The following is a 12,598-nucleotide window of genomic DNA, read 5'->3' on the forward strand; positions in this document are numbered from 1 at the left end:
TAGGATGGGGTGGTCCCCAACTGTGCTTCCCAGAAGTTACAATTGGGGAAATAAATAGCTTTCAGGAGTCTAGAGGTTAAGGAAGTCGGATTCTGCAGTAGTCTCCACCCTTGTTTGGCCAACATAGCCAAATTGAAAGCGAATAAATGTCGAAAGCCCATACCACCCACTACCTTAGGTTTACACAACTCATCCCAAGCACGCCAATGCATACCTTTCTTCACGTCGGTACCACCCCACCAAAATTGGGCACACAATTGGTGGAGCTCCTGAATCAGACTGTGAGGAAGAAGATAGCAGTTCATAGTATAAAGGGGCATAGCCTGTGCAATCACCTTGATTAAAAGCTCATGACCTGCTGCACTAAGGAGTTTGGACCGCCAACCTGTAAGTTTTTTGGACAGATTATCCTTAATGTAGGCAAATGTCTCACATCTAGAGCGTCCCACAAGAGTTGGAATGCCTAAGTACTTGTCATGTTTTTCCACCAACTGCACCCCGAGAGAATCTGCCATAACCTGCCTGCTATGAGGGAGGACATTACCACTAAAAACCACATTGCTCTTTTGAAGGTTGATCTGTTGGCCAGATGCTTGTTCGTAAATGTTCAAGATGTTCCGGATCAGAGAGCAGTCCTGTGGGGAGGCATTAGAATATAACATACTATCATCTGCAAACAAAAGGTGACTAATAGAAGGAGCCCCATCACACACCCGTAATCCCTTCCATTGACCACTGGAAACAGAATGAGAAATTAGGGCAGAGAGACCTTCAGCACATAGCAGAAAGAGATAGGGAGAAATCGGGTCCCCCTGTCGTAGTCCCCGATGAGGCGTAACAAAGCCTTTAGGGACTCCATTAATAAGAAAAGAGTACCTAACAGTGGATAGACAGAACATTATGAGGTCCACCCAATGAGTATTGAATCCTAATCTTATCATAATTTTCTTCAGGAAATCCCATTCCAATCTGTCATAAGCTTTACTGATATCAAGTTTCAGAGCCATAAAACCTTCTTGTCCTCTACGCAACTTGTGCATATAGTGAGCTAACTCCGACGCCACTAGCGTGTTGTCTGAAATCAAACGATCTGGGACAAAAGCACTCTGCTGTGGTGAAATAATCTCCGGGAGAAAAACTTTAAGCCTGTTGGCTAACACCTTGGAGGCTATCTTATAAATCACATTGCAGAGGGCTATGGGTCGCAATTGGGACATATTCTGAACCTCTTTCACTTTTGGTATCAGTACCACATACGTAAAATTCAAATCATGAGGCATCTCTTGATTAGTTAGAAAAGAAATCACTGCCCTACTAACCTCTGATCCCACTAAGTCCCAATATTTCTGGAAGAAGAAAGGAGACATACCGTCTGGGCCAGGAGCCTTCGAAGGGTGCATTTGAAAAAGAGCAATCTTAATCTCCTCGACACTATAGGGAGCCAACAATGACTGGTTCATACTGTCCGAAACTCGAGGATTCAAAGTCTGTAGCACAACATTCTGTGCATCAGTATCCGGTTCTTGACGAGCAAAGATTTGCTCAAAGTACCTTATCACCACATTCTCAACCCCCTCCGGTGTCTCCTGCCAAACTCCATTGCTATCAAACAACCCTTTTAATTTATTTTTCTGATTTCGATTTGAAGCTCGCCGGTGAAAAAACCTAGAGTTTCTATCGCCCTCTTTGAGCCAGATGGCCCTGGACCGCTGCCTCCAGAAAGTTTCATCCATAGTCATGAGTTCGTTCAATCTCTTTGATTTGATTGTTGTTAGTGAATATGGGGGCTGTTTTCAAACATCTCTTGGTATCAATTTTTTTTTGATAAGAAACTGCCTCTTGGTATCAATTAATTTTCAAACTATGTACGTACATTTGCATCAGTACGTAACCAATTTATTGCAATGCAACTTGATGATGTTCACCAACCAAAGCAAAAGAATTAAGACCTGAAATAGCTTCTACAATGACATCCGGAGACATGTCCTTCCTTAATTTGCAATCCGAGACTTGGACGGATCTTGCAAGTAATTTCTTCCTATATATCTTGACTTTTGATTCCCTTTATTCAAGTTGACGATTGATTCACTCTAATATTACTGTGAATTTGTCCTTGAAGAATTTAAACTAAATCAGGATTTGATGATTCCCAACCCCAGTGAAGAGGCTTGGACGGAGAAAGAGTGGACGACATGATCACCAATGTGGAGGTCGTGCCGTCCCATCGGAATTCTTCGAATCCCAGACCTGTCCACCACACTAAGGTGCTTGCACACATGAATGTTGAATCGGACTCGCTGTTGAGTCCTTGCCAGGACATGTACTTTCTCAAAGGCAACCAATTGTTTGTGTGGCACCCAGTGTCCGGCAGCAGATGGAGGGCTCGAGTACACTAGCAAAGTGTGAGACCCGTCTCTGTTGCCCACATTTCTCACATCCACATCGACAACGAGCGAAAGCTTGCTGCATTTCGCATGTGTCACGCGAATTGCCTTCCCCGCAGTTGCGAATGACCTAGTACTAGTACCGTTACCGGCACTAGTACTAGTCTCAGTATGGTGACCATCAAGAACGATTGCAACTACAGTGGGGGCGCTCGCTACGGTTTGCACAAATTTAGTGTAACCCAATCCATGTCCAAATGGGTATACTATTGGCCCTTTGTAGAATCTGTAGGTTCTTCCAGGGTACCCTTTTGATGGCCTTGACCTCATCCCCATGTCTGTCATTTCCAAATTTCTAAGATACTCGTCTGGGTACCATGTCATAGGCAGCTTTCCTCCTGCAATTAAATCAAAAGGAAATGAATACTTGATTCAAATTCGAAACACCAAATTGAACCAACAAAAGATATGACAATGCTAACCTGGATTTGATATTCCAAACACAATATCAGCAATGGCTTGTCCACCAGCTTGTCCTGGGTATCCGGCCCATACAATGCCAGCGATACGTGGGTCATTCTTAGCAAAAGTAACATCAACTGGGCCGCCAGACATCAAGACCAGAATGGTTGGGCCTTTAGAGGATGCAGCAACTTTAGATATGAGCTCTTGTTGCCGTCCAGGTAAAAGTAGCCCGACTCGGTCTCTGAACTCCGCCTCGATGGACTGGTCGAGGCCCATTACTAAAATGGTCGCATCGGCTTGACGAGCTGCATCAATGGCTGCACCAAACAATGTGTCGTCTTTGCAAGCTACATCGCTGCAACCCTGCTGGTGAACTGTCCTGGTGTATTTTCCTATTCCTTGTAGGGGTGTAGTGTACCCACAAGCAACACCTAGCAGAGTAGTAGTGAATAGCAGTGAGATATCAAGTAAAACTTGTTCACTAAACAACGTGCCGGCCGCAGAACATGTCACTAAATAAAACACTATCACATTATTCAGCGAGTATAACGATGCTTTAGCTGGTTTTGCATTTGTGTGCTTAATTGGTTACTTACCGGCATAGTTACCGATCATAGTAACAGTAACATCAGAATTGGGACCAATGACAGCTACACTGCGGTGGCGGCGGGTGGATAAAGGCAGGGAAGGGCCACGGTTCTTGAGAAGAACAATGCCTTGGGTGGCAGCGTCAAGAGCGAGTTGCTGGTGAGCTGGGCTGCAGACATCCCTGGGACCTAAATTAGCATATGGATGCGCAGATCCATCAAACATGCCCAGCCTCATTTGGACTGTGAGTGTATTAGCCAATGCAAGATCGATATGATCAACCTCACTCAACAAACCCTTCTTCACTGCATCCTCAGTGTGCAACCCCAGGAATGGTCCACAGTCTAAATCCAAACCTGCTTTGAGGGCAGCAGCAGCTGCTTCTTCTGGTGTTGATGTGTAGTGTTGGTTGTCATAGAAAACGCCCACTGAATCGCAATCAGAGACAATGTAGCTGCAGTTTAGCATTTTAGCATTAGTAAAATAGTAGAAGAACGGAGCTAATAATAGCATTACGGAAAAGGGCCTGATCCAATTAGTACTAGTTACGTACCCATCAAGCCCCCATTGAGCACGTACAGTTTTCTTGAGGAGATTAGGATCTGCACAGGTTGGGACACCATTGACCTGATTGTAAGAGCACATAACACTCGCCACCTTTCCATCTTGGACGCACATCCTGAAAGGAACGTCGAATGTGTCCTCCATGTCCTGCTTGCTAACCTGCCCAGTTATCCATTTCCCAGTTAATATATACGTTAAGATTCAAAACGTATCACTGTCATCACCACTTGACAGCAATATATATATATATATATGTGTGTGTGTGTGTGTGTGTGTGTGTGTGCAGGCGCCACACGGATGAGAGCTTAGCATACTTGCACTTTTGTCAAAGTCTATTAATGTACTGGCTATCGAAAGTTATGTGGTGATTAGAAACATCTTTGTTGGATAGAGTATGATCTAGCAAATAGATTGTTTTGCTCATTGATGATCTGATTGTTTTGCGTATGTGACATTCTGAATCCTCCCTATATGACACTCTAAAAATTCTACCTTATTTCGACATGAATTCAATGTACAGATGTTATAGTGCAAGAAATTATGTAAACCTATATATATGCCTGTTGATCTAGTTGTTTCTTCAGACAAGAAAAATCAATTGTTCTTATAATTGGTTTGCTTTTCTTTCTTTGATGAGATAAAGGTCCTAAAATCCACAACCATGCATATACTGTGTGGGCACGCTAGAAAGAACAATTAAAGTCAAATTTAAGATGAGCCAAAGAGATTAGTATACAAGTCTTTGTACTCGGGAAAAGAAGAAAGAAAAGTATTTTCGGCTAGATAATAAAAATTGTGGAAAGAAAAAGTGTTTCGGGGCAAAAGATCTAAAGTACAGTATTGGTTGCAGCATTAACTAAGGCACTAATGAGTTTTAGAATAAATAAAGCATCCTGTATCCACTTGCACAATATTCACTCTGATATCGACTTGCACATTTACTTTGATTTCAACAATAATATCATCAATATATATATATGTATGAGGAGGAGTCTCATGGGGTTGCCATAAATTTCCAAGAGTAGCTCAACAACTTACTAGGCTACTACACACATATATAACTGGCATGCATTACCACCGAATATGCATGATATCTATTAATTTATTAAACGTACCTACTGTCACATGCATGTATGTTAAGCACATGAATATGATCAAGCATATATATTATGTTGTGGTAGTACGTACTAACCCTAGCGTTGAAGTGAAATCGATCGACTCCATGCCAGTTATCAAGGTCGTAAGCCGTGAAGTGTTTACAGCAAGCAGCCACCTTCAACTGGTGACCGCCGCCGTCATTGCCCTGTAAACCCCTGACGTAGCTGGCAGCATATGCTCCGACCACCACCGGATCTTCACCGGGAGTTTCCTGTCCACGGCCCCATCTCGGGTCTCTGAGTACGTTCACATTTGGACTCCAATACGTGAGCCCGCCCATACCTCCATTATACATTGCTCTGGCTTCGTCTGACACAACCTGTATATAACATTACTATACTTTAAGATCGAAAAGCATTTAATTTTTCATTCAAAAAATTCATGAATGACCCATCTATTCACTCCAAATTGAGCAACCAGGCAGAGCACGCAATTGATGAGTGGCAGTGCGACATGCAACTTGAAAGCGAATCATCTATCTACAGCTTGCTTACATAGAAAAGCATAAAAGCACTCCAGAATATATACTTGTAACTGTAACTGCCCCACCTTTAGAGCCCCACTTGTTATATATATTAACATCCAATTCATTGATTTCAATGAAAAAAAGTATTTTCAGACCTATCCAAAATGGTGGAAATTTAAGGTCATTTAAGTAAGCTTCAACTTCTAACACATTAGGTATAAAACAATTTTACTAAACATGCAACGAAATTTGAGAGAAATGACTAACTATTCTTGAAGATAATTTTATCTTATATTTATTATAAGTATTGCGTCGACGCAGTGTATTATAAAGATGTTATTTCACTTGTTTGGTCTGAAACTATTAAGATATATAGCAGCACTATCCAATATCTAAAATTCTAAATACACGGAAAAAAACTTTAACATGCACTAAACTGACAAAGCCATGCCTCTGCATGACTCCCTAGAGGCTAATAGGCTCATACGCATATACGTATAAAAAGTGCCCATATCTATAGCTAGTACTATTATTCCAAATTCCATCGAAACAAAAACAAAAGAACAGAAGTACAGAACCCAAAGTAATCACAAGGTTACCTTTAATTATATCAAACATTAATTATAATTAGAAATGAGCCACCAAAATTGATGAACAATAATAATAGTTGATGGATCTGAGTGCGTACCCGTCCGATGGCTTCCCACAGAGAAGCATTGAAGGAAGCAGCGGTGGTGATGACCTGAGGGAAGCTGGTGGCTCCCGGAAACTCCCCGCCAAACTTGGTTCCGGGACCCACATTGGAGACCCCATGAAGTGCCTCCGACCACCATTCATAGTCTTTGATCCCAAGGCGAGGCACGGCCTTGGCAGTGTTCACCAGCAGCTTCACCTTCTCTTGCAACGTCAGCCTTCCGATCAGGTCCCTCACTCTCACATGTATCGGCAACTTTACGCGGCAAAACGGCAAGTCCTTGGTGCTTGCGTCTTGCGGGTTGCAAGCGAATGACGTCGGAGACTCGCCGGCCGCTTTGCTGCTAGTTGTTTGCAAAAGGATGAAGAGGAGGAAAAGGCAGAGGGAGGCCGTCGTGGTGGTGGTGGTGGTGGAAGCCATTTTAAAAATGGATAAAGGCTCTTAAGGATCTTGAGAGGAGTGCATATATATGCTAATGGAGTACTAGTATATATAATAACATATACAGGGGCATATGTAAAGGTGAAATATTAAGTTAATGATTTTGGATGATATTCATGGATGATGTAAGAGAGAAGATAAGTGATCAAGTGAAACTCTTCTGTTTTGATGATTAGGCTGCGAATTGGGTGATCGATCATCATGTCTTGTAACTGCTCAGGTTGTTGACACTAATATAACCAAGCTGGATTGTTGGATAACAAGATCCATTCATTGAATAAACCAGCTAGCTAGCACTTACCATTTGAGATTGGCCAGGGACAGGTAGCTAGCTTGCAAGTAAATAAATTAACCAGAAAAGAGAAAAAAGTGTGGGTTTAGCGTTTAGGCAGGCCCATGGGAGTGGTTCATTGGTTCAAAAATAACGGATAGGCATTGGTCATTCATCATTGGGTGGTCCACTTCCAAAGATATGGCGGGTCTCACAGTGAGAAAATCATTAGGCTTATCTGGTAAGGATTAGATTATCTAACATGGATCATTGCCTTGTATGTTACGGGATCCAATATCAAATTTCTACTTAGTCACCAGATTGCCTTGCTTGTGAAGCATAAGCTATAACAAGCAGGTACACATTGACATTTTCATTATATAGGATCATCACCATTGGAAATGGTATGCATTCTACACTAATGGTCACAGATCGATCACATATACAATCGTTTATGTTTCTTAATTTAGGAATGGCTTGGTGCAGGTGGCTTCACTTAGAAGAAAGGTTACACAGGTTATAGATTAGTAAGTAGCTTTCCATGGACAATGAATTTCTCTGTATATGAGTGCGTTGCTTTCATATCACAAAGCAAAGCAACGTACGGCAATGGATTGAATTCTATGACCACCTAAATAAAAATGCTATATACGGGATCGCACTATATTGTATATAATATATTATGATGGGTAGGTATCTAGGAAGCATACTATAATATAGTGTATGTTGGTCCATCAATGTTTTGTTGGGTCATGGGAAAAGAAAAGAAAACAACTTGTGTGCGGGAGCTTTCATGTGGAACATGCATCCATGTATATGGAACAGCTCCTTTCGGAATGCCCATCACTTCTGTAGCAGTCTGGTTTGTCCGCCTCCATTTTTCCATTGGAACAGTTCCTATCTTCATTATTCTCTACCTCACTAATTTTATCCAAAAACTTGGGTCCACAGAAGACTCTTTGCAAAAACACATCTTACCAACCCCAGATAATATAAGAGTGGCCAACTTGTTTTCAGTATCACTATACTGATAATCATTATCACTACAATGATAATATTGAAGAAAAGTCGTGTTACATCTCAGAGCGGCCAACTTTGTTTGGCGTTCGTAGCTCAAATATTTGTTAGTAACTTATTACTAGCTTACTAGGTCGGTAAGATTAGAGCTTGTTTCACCCCAAGATCACAGAAGCTTCCTGTGCACAGCTGAAGAGGGATTGGATGCACTTCTTCCTACTTTTGGGTTGCAAGAACAAAAGGAATGAATCCATCCTAAACCAAAGTCTCTACAATTGCACAATAGATGAGGAGCACTATAGAGTTTGCTTAAATTTCGGCCTAAGATTTACTTTTAGAAGATCTAGCACTATAATATCTTGTAGCAGATGAGAAATGCGAGAGCACAGCGCAAGAATAAGTAAACTGAGTTCATGGTATGACTGAAATAACAGGACATAATAACCAGAAATCCAGAATATGGGATGCTCTGTCCATCACTAACAACATGATTTGATTACAACAAAGGGAGGGAGGTAACAGAATCATACAAGGAATTTCTTGACATATTCAAACTATAACTTCAAAATCTATTCAATACAAACCAACAGAAATGAAGGTCTATTACACCTATGTTAACTCTGTAAACTAAATGTAATAGCATTTTGTCAAAAGTCTCAGGACTGCATACCAGTGTTTTGGCAACCCTAACGAAATCTCCCATGTCAAAAATCTCAGGACTGCATACCAGTGTTCACGCCTCTCTACCGTATTAAGACCTAGTATCATGTATGGATCCATGGGAAGTAAAATAGATTCCTTGATCACTAGTTTCGTCAGGATCTCTTCCTTACATCTTTTTCTTCGTCATTTCCGCCCACCTAGCAAAGACATTGGAGAGTTCAAACTTACCAGCGAGCTTCATCTTTTGAGCCATCTCCACAAGTATGTCAGGTTTCCCAGCTTTGGAGAAGTCGGCGGCAAACTTGTTGAAGTCAAGCTGAGGAATTTTCATTCCTTTCTCTATCATCTCCTCTAGATATTTGCAGGCCTCCCCTGTTCTTCCCTGGCATATTAGACCTCCAATGAGAACAGTATATGCGTTATCATCAGGGCAACAGCCCTTCTCAATCATCTCATCCCATACTGCACGACCCATGTCATAATTTCTTGTCTGAAAATAAGACTTCATTATCATGACATAGGTGTGTATTGATGGCTCAACTCCATTTTGAATCATCTTCTTGTATATCCTGACCGCATCATCTGGCATTCTCTGCCTCGTCATCAATTTGATCAAGGCATTGTAGGTCACCCCATCAGGAGTGCAACCATCTTGCTTCATTGCTTTCAATAATCCATGAACCATTTCCATCTTGTTCTGATTTCCAAACCCTGTGATTAAGCTTGTGTAAACCACAACACTTGGCTGGCACCCAGATTCACGCATTTCATCAAAAAAGTCTATTGCTTCTTTCATCTGTTTTTGCTTGCAGAAGTTCTGAATCAGAATACTATAGGTTCTAACATTAGGTGATGGACCCTTGGCTTTCATGATCTCAAACAATTTGATAGCATCAGACCTCTTGTGACTCCTCAACAAACCTCCAAGCATGATATTATGTGTAACAATATCAGGCGTAAACCCCTTATCAATCATTTCGTTCCAGACCTTCCCCGCCTCCATTAAATTCTTCACCCTGCACCACCCATCAAGCAGCACCGCATAAGTCTGTAAATTTGGGGTAAACCTCCCTTTCAACTTGTCAAAAAGAACTTGCATTTCTTTCCCTAGCTTTGCCCTTCCGAGAGTATCAAGCAAGCAATTCACGGTATCGACACCATATTTGAACTTGTAATACTTCATGAGCTCAAAGATTCCAACAGCTTTCTTCCTCTCTTTGGCGGCAGCAAAAGCTTTGAAAGCAATCACAAAAGTTTCCATTGTCAGTAGTCCTTTGACTCCCATTTCTTCGAGCAGCGATACCATAGTCTCAAACTGTCTAGTCTTCCCTAAAATACTCATCATGGAGTTATAAGTCGTGGAATCATGCTCAAAACCAGGCTTCTCCCCAGCCCAACAGAAAAACCGAAATGCAGGTTTTCTAGCATGGTGGAAGCGTCTCAAGACGGCCACAACTAAATCATGGGATAATTCAACACCACATTGATCGAGAACCGCCTCCATATTCCTATCCAATGCAAACAATTCATCAATCACCTTACATACCCTATCAACCTCCTCCGGGTCAGCACCCTCATTTTCAACCCCTCCATCCTCCTCCTCCTCACCATCAGAGGTGACACTAGAAAAGCCCCTATTTGGTAGCAAATGACCAACGGGTTTAATTGAAATTGAGAAACTTGAGATAATTGAAGATGATGATGAGGCTAGCATTTTTTCTTGTAGAGTAAAGAGTGAAGTGGGGTGTGGCAAAAGAAACGGAATTTGACCATGAGAACAATGGAGATTACTATGAGGAGGAGAATTAAGCAAACCAGGCAGGGGCAGAGAGCCACCAGTAGGACGGAATCCTTGTTCTCCGCGACCTCGTTTTTGCTGCCCTCCTGGGCTTCGTCCCATCTCGGCGGCGGAGCGATAGCGGCAGCGGCGGTGTAGGTAGACATCTGACTGAGAGTGGCGGCGGAGAAACAGCGGGTACTGTTGGCTGAATTTGCTTCTTCTTCTTAGAAACACTGACATTGAAGTTGAACACCCATCAACTGAACAATCCGAGTCTCACAGAGTTGAGAGTTGAGACACTGGTCAGTGGTCACCACAGCTTAGGTATTTTGGGCCTAGGACTGGTCCAATTTTATTGGGCCAGTTTTTATTGAACATTTTTTTTTTTTTTTCTGAACCCTTCTTTCTTCATTATAGATAGTTTTCTTTTCCCGCCATCTTATGAGACTCTAAGGCTGTGTAATTGGTACATTAGATTGGATTTGATTAGAAAACCAATCATGATCAAGCTTGACTAGATTGGAAATGTCCAATTCCTGTCCAATATTACGTTTGGTGAGTAGTTATCCAATTATGGCTGATTGGATAAAAGCCAATGTGATTGAATTCCATCTTACATTTGTCTCAGCAAAACCCCCAATAATGGACTCCTCATCCCCAGTCTCTCTCGCCTCGCCAAAATCCTCTGAAAAAACTTCATCACCTCTCTAATGGAGGTCGCCACCTTCCGAATACCGTCTTTCAAGGAAGTCACCTACTTCATCTCGAGTCTCAAGTCGTCGGATCGAATAAGGCGCTCCAGGAGTGCAACAAGAAGCTCGTTGCCTCCGAACTCCGCGACGGGGCCATGTGGGGTGTCAAATTGTTCGCCTGAGTCTGAGCCCTGGATTTCCGGGCTGCCAACGCTTTCAACATGATAATCAAGTGCCTCGAGTCTCGAGTGGAGGAAAGAGTTCGAAAGCAGATGGCATCGTTGAGGAAGACCTGGGATCTAAAAAGCTTGGAGGTGTTGTTGCTTATATGCATGGGTTTGATAAGTCGGAGATGGCCGCAGATGGCCAGAAAGTTGTGACGAATCTTTACCATGAGTTTAAGAAGATGAAGGTCGCCGAAAAAGAGAAGAGTTGGAAAGGTTATGTTTATCGTTGAGATCAAAGACGGGACTTGCGTGACTGGATTTAATTTATCTTACCATCAAACATCACAAGTGGCCTGATTGGATATATGTATTCCTATCCGCTATAAATCAGGCAAAACAAACGCGACCTAAGTGCTATCAAATCAATTAACAAAACAAACTGGATGTGTAAGTACAATGAGTTTGAGTGTGTCAACCTCAGTGAGTAATGAAGCAATGATATGCCCATTTGAAGCAAAGAAAACCCCAAATGAGTAAGGAAGAGGCCTCAAGCTTCTCGACATCCAATTAAGCCATCGAGTTCATTAATGTCCATAACTTAGTTTTGTGCCAAACAAGTGGCACATCCACCACTTCATATGTAAAGAAAAGGCCTCTGCCCTCCTATTTCACAACCTATATGCAACTAAAAACATTTCTTTGTCACAGAAACATGAATAATGTGCTACTAGCCAATACCAGACCTTCACAAACTCAGATCATTGTCACAGTTTAGTGACAACTTTTCCTATTAGTACAAGAGGATCAAAGAAGACTCGTCCACAGCATAAGACGAAATCCAAGGTAAAAGTAAAATCATATTAACCATGTTCGCTTCCTGCAATAGTCACAAAAAGAAGCAAGAAGCTTTCTCGATTTGAGATCGAAAGCACCCAACTCTATGATATCTACATTACTTGCAGGATCATCTAACAAAACAGAGCTCCCATCATTTTCTCAGTAGTCATGAAATCTGTCACTGCAAAGATGCTAGAGGTATGTGGCTTGAATTGCAAGAACGGTTTTCTTATACCAATATTGTTCAATTGTTTCATATAGAGAATGCAATTCACAATTGTGAACAAGGCACCGGTTCTGTGACTTCCTTCTTCACCAAGCTCAAAAGCCTCTGGGATGAGAGAGATGCACTCTGTGAGATTCCTCCTTGCAGCTGTGAGACGGCCAAACAAATCAAGGCCTACATGGAAA

General features: G+C 42.0%; 2 protein-coding genes across 2 annotated transcripts; both read right to left on the minus strand.

The window, feature by feature from the left end:
* Window positions 1–1,849: 1,849 nt before the first annotated feature.
* Window positions 1,850–7,067, minus strand: LOC133743051 (probable beta-D-xylosidase 2). Its single transcript, XM_062170787.1, has 6 exons — window positions 6,314–7,067; window positions 5,194–5,478; window positions 3,991–4,160; window positions 3,446–3,891; window positions 2,867–3,280; window positions 1,850–2,782 (listed from the first exon to the last, which is right to left on the minus strand). The coding sequence occupies exons 1-6, from the start codon at window positions 6,737–6,739 to the stop codon at window positions 2,133–2,135; spliced, it is 2,391 nt and encodes a 796-aa protein (XP_062026771.1). The 5' UTR covers window positions 6,740–7,067; the 3' UTR covers window positions 1,850–2,132.
* Window positions 7,068–8,524: 1,457 nt separating this feature from the next.
* Window positions 8,525–10,781, minus strand: LOC133743052 (pentatricopeptide repeat-containing protein At5g14820, mitochondrial-like). The gene has a single exon (XM_062170788.1). The coding sequence runs from the start codon at window positions 10,729–10,731 to the stop codon at window positions 8,878–8,880; it is 1,854 nt and encodes a 617-aa protein (XP_062026772.1). The 5' UTR covers window positions 10,732–10,781; the 3' UTR covers window positions 8,525–8,877.
* Between the last annotated feature and the right edge of the window lie 1,817 nt (window positions 10,782–12,598).

Source organism: Rosa rugosa, chromosome 4 (assembly GCF_958449725.1).
Source record: "Rosa rugosa chromosome 4, drRosRugo1.1, whole genome shotgun sequence".
NCBI classification, from domain to species: domain Eukaryota; kingdom Viridiplantae; phylum Streptophyta; class Magnoliopsida; order Rosales; family Rosaceae; genus Rosa; species Rosa rugosa.

Excerpts from the sequence above, each read along its gene's own strand:
- LOC133743052 (XM_062170788.1), bottom strand. The coding sequence starts at position 10,731 with ATGTCAGTGTTTCTAAGAAGAAGAAGCAAATTCAGCCAACAGTACCCG.
- LOC133743051 (XM_062170787.1), bottom strand. The coding sequence starts at position 6,739 with ATGGCTTCCACCACCACCACCACCACGACGGCCTCCCTCTGCCTTTTC. Across the intron at positions 5,479-6,313 it reads TGTGGGAAGCCATCGGACGG|GTTGTGTCAGACGAAGCCAG; the intron begins GTACGCACTCAG and ends TGTTATATACAG. Across the intron at positions 2,783-2,866 it reads GTTTGGAATATCAAATCCAG|GAGGAAAGCTGCCTATGACA; the intron begins GTTAGCATTGTC and ends ATTTAATTGCAG.